General features: G+C 43.2%; 1 protein-coding gene across 1 annotated transcript in view; it reads right to left on the bottom strand.

Moving 5' to 3' along the window:
* Positions 1 to 2,416: 2,416 nt before the first annotated feature.
* Positions 2,417 to 6,959, bottom strand: part of LOC118373811 (short transient receptor potential channel 7-like) — a 63,277-nt gene continuing 58,734 nt past the window's right edge. The window contains exon 13 of the mRNA XM_052518246.1: positions 2,417 to 2,586. Coding sequence (XP_052374206.1) covers positions 2,417 to 2,586 — 170 coding nt within the window. The remainder of the gene's footprint in view (positions 2,587 to 6,959) is intronic.

The raw sequence follows: 6,959 nt of genomic DNA, 5'->3' as shown, positions 1-6,959 counted from the left end.
TCTACAATACAAAATGTATAATACCACCATTCATCAATATTACAATGTACATAGTCACTTTAACCATATCTACATGTACATACTACCTCAATCAGCCTGACTAACCGGTGTCTGTATTATAGCCTCGCTACTGTATATAGCCTGTCTTTTTGCTGTAGTTTTATTATTTTAACTACCTATTGTTTACCTAATACTTTTTTTGTACTATTGGTTAGAGCCTGTAAGTAAGCATTTCACTGTAAGGTTGTATTCAGCACACGTGACAAATAAACTTTGATTTGATGTGTGTAGAGTGTGTCTATAGCAGCTTCCCACAATAATGGGCTTTAGGTGAGGCAGATGGACCCTGTAGCCATATTACTTCAACAGTATTTAACATGAGATCCTCTCTAAGCTTTACAGGAATGTGGTTCTTAATATAGACCATGACACCTCCCCCATTGGCATTTTTTATTTTTTATGTTACCCCTTTTTCTCCCCAATTTTCATGGTATCCAATTGTTTTAGTAGCTACTATCTTGTCTCATCGCTACAACTCCCGTATGGGCTCGGGAGAGACGAAGGTTGAAAGTCATGCGTCCTCCGATACGCAACCCAACCAAGTCACACTGCTTCTTAACACAGCGCGCATCCAACCCGGAAGCCAGCCGCACCAATGTGTCGGAGGAAACGCAGTGTACCTGGCAACCTAGGAGTTGCTGGTGCGCGATGAGACAAGAATATCCCTACCGGCCAAACCCTCCCTAACCCGGACGACGCTAGGCCAATTGTGCGTCGCCCCACGGACCTCCCGGTCGTGGCCATTGGCATTTCTGTATTTTATGTAGATGTTATAACCATGTATTGCTACCACTGTATCATCAAAGGTATTATCTAAGTGAGTTTCAGAGATAGTCAGAATATGAATGTCATCTGTTACTAACAAGTTATTGACTTCATGAACCTTGTTTCTTAGGCTACATATGTTAACGTGGGCTATTTTTAGCACTTTTCTGGGATGCTTGATTGTTTTCGTTGCTTTACCGGGAAGCTTAGCGGAAGTAGACATGCTGGTGTTATTTATGTTAGTGCAGGGTGAGCTGGTTCATAGGCACATTATTACTGCATACAATAGCTGTGGGATCAGCAGAGGCATTCATGGCAGTTAGAGGGACATAAATTAGGTTACTTACATTGTGTCTTCCAACGCCCCTGGGATAATGTACAGTTGCTGTAGCATTATGACAACTCAGCAACACAATGGTAGAGAAGAAATGAGCTGGGCTTGGGTCATTGATAAGTCATTGTCCTTAAGTAGCCTTCTAATTCTGTGAAAGAATCCAGGAACCCAAATGATTTGGGTGGATCCCATCCTCCTTATAAAATGAGCTTTGTTTCCAGAAGGTATAATAATTGTCAATAAATGTTACACCCACAGAGCTGCAATAGTTTCATAGCCAGTTATGGAGGGATATAAGTCTGCTGAAACGTTCAATGCCATGACTTAGGGAGAGCAGAGGGCCAGATATTATGGGGTGTTTCAGTTCTTTAAAATCCGTCTTCAGCTGTTCTGGGCTGTCCTTCATAATGTCATTGAATCACACATGAACTATGATCGACTCAATTTCCTAATACTGGTTTCAAATGTATGGGAGCAGTGTCAGGACCCGGTTACGAACCCGGGTCTCCGGAGTGAGAAACAGTCACTTAACCGACTGAGCCACGAATAGTCGGCAGAACCCAGAAGATGAGGCAGACACAGCAGTAATTGAGACGGTGTATTTAATGAAGTAAAAAGTGAAGTTCTTCAGGAAAACATGTAACTCCACAACCTCAAAAGGAATTCCACAAGAACAAAGGTAATCCTCCAAGACAAAAAAGGTAAATCCACAAGGTGGAAGGTATAGCACAAAAAGCCTCAAAAGATACTCAAAAACAAACAAACAAGAACAAAAAACAGAATTCCACAAGAGAGTCCACCGGGATCAACAAGAATTCACAGAGTACTAGGGCTGGGTGCTAACATACAAACACAGAGCAAAGAACTGAGGAAAACAAAGGGTTTAAATACAATCAGGGGAAACGAGGCACAGGTGCAAATAATAATGGGGATCAAGGGAAAACAAAAGGTCAAAAGGCACAATGGGGGCATCTAGTGACCAAAAACCGGAACAACCCTGGCCAAATCCTGACAAGCAGCTTATCGATGTCTTGTACTTGTGCTCCTGGACAGCACAACGTTTTTGCCACAGTGACTGAGGCATTTCTCACTGTTGAAGTGCCCAATACAATGGCTGGAGAAGGGAATGGAGGAATCCGCCCATTCCTACCCCTTACACAATTTGTTGAATCTTTCACGGGCCAACGTAAAGCAGGATAGCATACGCCCACTGCTCCCGGCGATATGTTTAGACCTCCCACAGCAGGCAGTGCCCTGTCAGATCCAGGGAGAGGGATAAGAGAAGAACTCCACGACGAAGCCGTTGCTGGAGTCAGCATAGTTGGAGTCGGCGTAGTTGGAGTCGGCGTAGTTGGAGTCAGCATAGTTGGAGTCGGCGTAGTTGGAGTCGGCGTAGTTGGAGTCAGCGTAGTTGGAGTCAGCACCGCCTTCGCAGACACAGGACACAGGAAATCCCAGCGATGGAGGTGCAGGTAGATCAGGCACCAGTGCAGTAAAGCTATTCCTTATGTCAATCTGCGCCGAACCTCTCACAGTCACTCCCGTCCACTTAGCAGCAAGCCGCTGGCTTTGGTTTCCGCGACTTGTGACATGGGACCAGAGCTAATTGGAGCAACCTTCCTGCTGTTCTCCGTCTACTTCACTACAAGATGGAGAAAGAGAAGCAGATGGAGACAACCTCCTGGGCAGGCAAGTTCCAGGAAGCACAGGGCATTCAGATAGTAAGAGATGACAAGGCAGGGAAACAGGCCCGAGCAGCATCCAGCCATAGGAGTAAAGAATGAGAAAGTTCCAATTTGCGTTTTCCCCATAAGTTCGCACAGACGTGAGCTTTGTTTGCTAAGCTAAACCGCTTCTACAGTGCTGGAAACATTTGTTCGCTATTCCAGGCGAAGCGGGCTCCATTGCAACCGAGCTAGCTAGCTAGCTGGCAAGTTGGTAGCAGGTGTTGACACAAACACTTAAGAAAGAAATATTTTAAAAATACAAATAAAACAAAGTAAAAGTTCTGAAACAACAGGCCGAAGCAACAGGTCGAGACGCAGGAGGTATACGAGTTCTTGACAGGAAATGACACTCATCGACAACTCATGGGGGACAATCCAAACTACACCAGAGAGAGGGTGTCAGGTTTACTGTCACACAAGGTATAATTGGGCAAGACCCTTGGAGGTCAGACAAATAGAGGGAAAGTTGAATAAGAGCACTGAATATATAAAATAAATAGTATTTCTGTGTACTGGGAAAAGCACACTCGAGACAACCTTAGTTGCCATGGAAATAGGACTGTTCAGCTTTGGGTTGGAGAGCTGTGTTTGTGTGTTTATGTGTGCATGCATGTGTTTTTCCCCCCATTGTGCATCTTCGTGACTGAATACCACATAAGGCCGGAAGATTAACTTATAAAGCTGCAATATGTAACTTTTTGGGCGACCCGACAAAATTCACATAGAAATGTGATTTATAGATCTGTCTGTCACACCCTGATCTGTTTCACCTTGTGATTGTCTCCACCCCCTCCAGGTGTCGCTTATTATTCCTGTGTTTCCTGTCTCTCTGTGCCAGTTCGTCTTGCATGTTTTTCAAGTCCACCAGCGTTTTTCCCGTACTCCTGCTTCTATTCTCTTTTGCTAGTCCTCACGGTTTTTGACCATTGCCTGTTTTCTGGACTCCGTACCCGACTGGCTGACCATTCTGCCTGCCCTGACCTCCAGCCTGCCTGCCACTCTGTACCCCCAGAACTCTGCACTGGTTTTGACCTTTTGCCTGTCCACGACCTGCCCCTTTTGGATTGTTTAATAAATATCAAGACTCCATCTGCCTCCCGTGTCTGCATCTGGGTCTCGCCGTGCCCATACACTGTCATTCTCATTGAAAGCAAGTCTAAGAAGAAGTAGATCGGTTCCATGTGCACTATTTCTTGTCCTGTCGGAAGGTAAACCTTCTCCCCAGTCTGAGGTCCTGAGTGCTCTGGAGCAGGTTTTCCTCAAGGATCTATCTGTACTTTGCTCCGTTCATCTTTCCCTCGATCCTGTTTCCCAGTCCCTGCCGCTGAAAAAGGTCTGCCGGCATCATGCTTCACCGTAGGGATGGTGCCAGGTTTCCTCCAGACGTGACTCTTGGCATTCAGGCCAAAGTGTTCAATCTTGGTTTCATCAGACCAGAGAATCTTGTTTCTCATGGCCTGAGAGTCATTTAGGTGCCTTTTGGCAAACTCCAAGTGGACTGTCATGTGCCTTTTACTGAGGAGTGGCTTCTGTCTGGCTACTCTACCATAAAGGCCTGATTGGTGGAGTGCAGCAGAGATGGTTGTCCATTTGGAAGGTTCTCCCATCTTCACAGAGGAACTCTGGAGCTCTGTCAGAGTGATTATTGGGTCCTTGGTCACCTCCCTGACCAAGGCCCTTCTCCCCCGATTGCTCAGTTTGGCCGGGCGTCCAGCTCTAGGAAAAGTCTTCGTGGGTTCCAAACTTCTTCCATTTAAGAATGATTGAGGCCATTATGTTCTTGGGGACCTTCAATGCTGCATAAATATATTTGTACCCTTCCCCAGATCTGTGCCTCGACACAATCCTGTCTCTGAGCTCTACGGACAATTCCTTCGACCTCATGGCTTGGTTTTTGCTCTGACATTCACTGTCAACTGTGGGACCTTTACATAGATAGGTGTGTGCCTTTCCAAATCATATCCAATCAATTGAATTTACCACAGGTGGACTCCAATCAAGTTGTAGAAACATCTCAAGGATAATCAATGGAAACAGGATGGACCTGAGCTCAGTTAGGGTCTGGAAACTTATGTATAACATTTTTTCATAGATTTGCAAAAATGTCTCAACTGTGTTCGCTTTGCCATTATGGGGTATTGTGTGTAGATTGATTAGTTATTATTATTTTTTTTTAGAGTAAGGCTGTAACGTAAGGCTGTAACGTAACGAAATGTGGAAAAAGTCATGGGTCTGAATTCTTTACGAATGCACCGTAGTGTGCTTTTAGACTTTAACTCAAGTAGTGTTTTACTGGGTGACTTTCAATTTTACTTGCGTCATTTTCTATTAAGGTATCTTTACTCTTACTCACGTATGACAATTGGGTACTTTTTCCACCACTGGGCTTACCCGTGCTAAACTGTTTTTTTTTTTAGTATGACTTAGAATGTGTCTCAACCAATCACAATGCTTGTTTTGATCAACTCATTGTAGAACAATCACATTGTGACAATGTTCCCATAACGTCATGTGTGTAGACTTTAGTTTTCATACATATACACACGTACAGTACACAAATAGACAAACACACACACACACACACACACTGAACAAGGTCTGAATGCACAGATTTTGAGGGAAGTCTGAACAGTTTTTTCAGGATGTTTCGGTTACGTAGGTAGGGTTGCTAGCTGCCATTTGTTTGATTGAGTGGAATGGAGGAATTATAAATGACTGATACATGCTTGTGTGTGTGCATTGTGCTTGTCTGTGTCATCAGTGGATGACTGTCAGAATGTGTGTACAGTAGGCCTACACAATATCTATCGGCCCACATTTGCCCAGAGGGGCATACTACAAAGCAGGATTAATCAGTTAGCCGACTAACTTTGATAAGCAACCAGAAAAAAAACCGTTGATTTTATGGTAAATTAAAAAAGCTAATCTTATATCTTTTTGTTTTTTAAAAATCAATTAGACCATGCCCATGTCAAGCTTATATTTCTACAAAACAAAAATGTATCGGAATGTTTCGACAAGTTAGCTAGTTGACTCCATAATCCTGTTTGCCATTGTACTCCTCAGGTTGTGTGTGTGTGTGTCCACAGTATATTTTCACAATGCATAAGCAGACTGTTTGCGCAGTGTGTGGCGGTGCCCTTGCCAGTGCGTACGGACACAGAATGACGTTGTCGCCAGATGTTCGGTCTTGCTTGGGTGCATGTCATTGAGTTAACAACGGAACAAATCATATTTGATCAGCTCAATAAAATCACATGGTCCAGACTGATTAACAAAACAGAATGAATCAAACACAATATCCAGTTTATTCCTTTTAATTCAAGATCAAAATATACAATCTTTTTTTAATCAATATTTTCCCCATACAAGTGAAAAATACAGTATCTTGAGTCTCTATTCTGTTTTGTTGTCCTTGAATGAAAATGTTAAGCGTTTTTTTTTTTTTTTTTACAATGATGAACTCTTTCAATTGACACACATACAGTGGCAACTAAAAGTATGTGAACCCTTTCGATTTACCTGGATTTCTGCATAAATATGTCATACATTTGATCTGATCTTCATCTAAGTCACAACAACAGACAAACACAGTCTGCTTAAACTAACATCACACAAACATCTATACGTTTTCATGTCTTTATTGAACATTCACGGTGCAGAGTGGAAAAAGGATGTGAACATTTGAATTTAATAACTGGTTGACCCTCCTTTTTGCAGCAATAACCTCAACCAAACCTTTTCTGTAGTTACGGATCAGACCTGCACAACGGTCAGGAGGAATTTTGGACCATTCCTCTTTACAAAACTGTATCAGTTCAGCAATATTCTTGGGATGTCTGGTGTGAACTGCTCTCTTGAGGTCATGCCACTTGTCGTTGTCCTGTTGTATCACTCATTCTGTTGAGCTTCAATTGGTAGACAGATAGCTTTACATTCTCCTGCAAAATGTCTTGATACATTTGGGAATTCATTTTTCCGTCAATGATAGCAAGATGTCCAGGCCCTGAGACACAAAGCAGCCCCAAACCACGATGCTCCCATCATACTTTACAGTGGGGATGAGGTTTACA

The sequence above is a fragment of the Oncorhynchus keta genome, chromosome 4, assembly GCF_023373465.1.
Source record: "Oncorhynchus keta strain PuntledgeMale-10-30-2019 chromosome 4, Oket_V2, whole genome shotgun sequence".
Lineage (NCBI taxonomy): Eukaryota > Metazoa > Chordata > Actinopteri > Salmoniformes > Salmonidae > Oncorhynchus > Oncorhynchus keta.
This window is presented reverse-complemented; position numbering and strand designations above follow the sequence as displayed.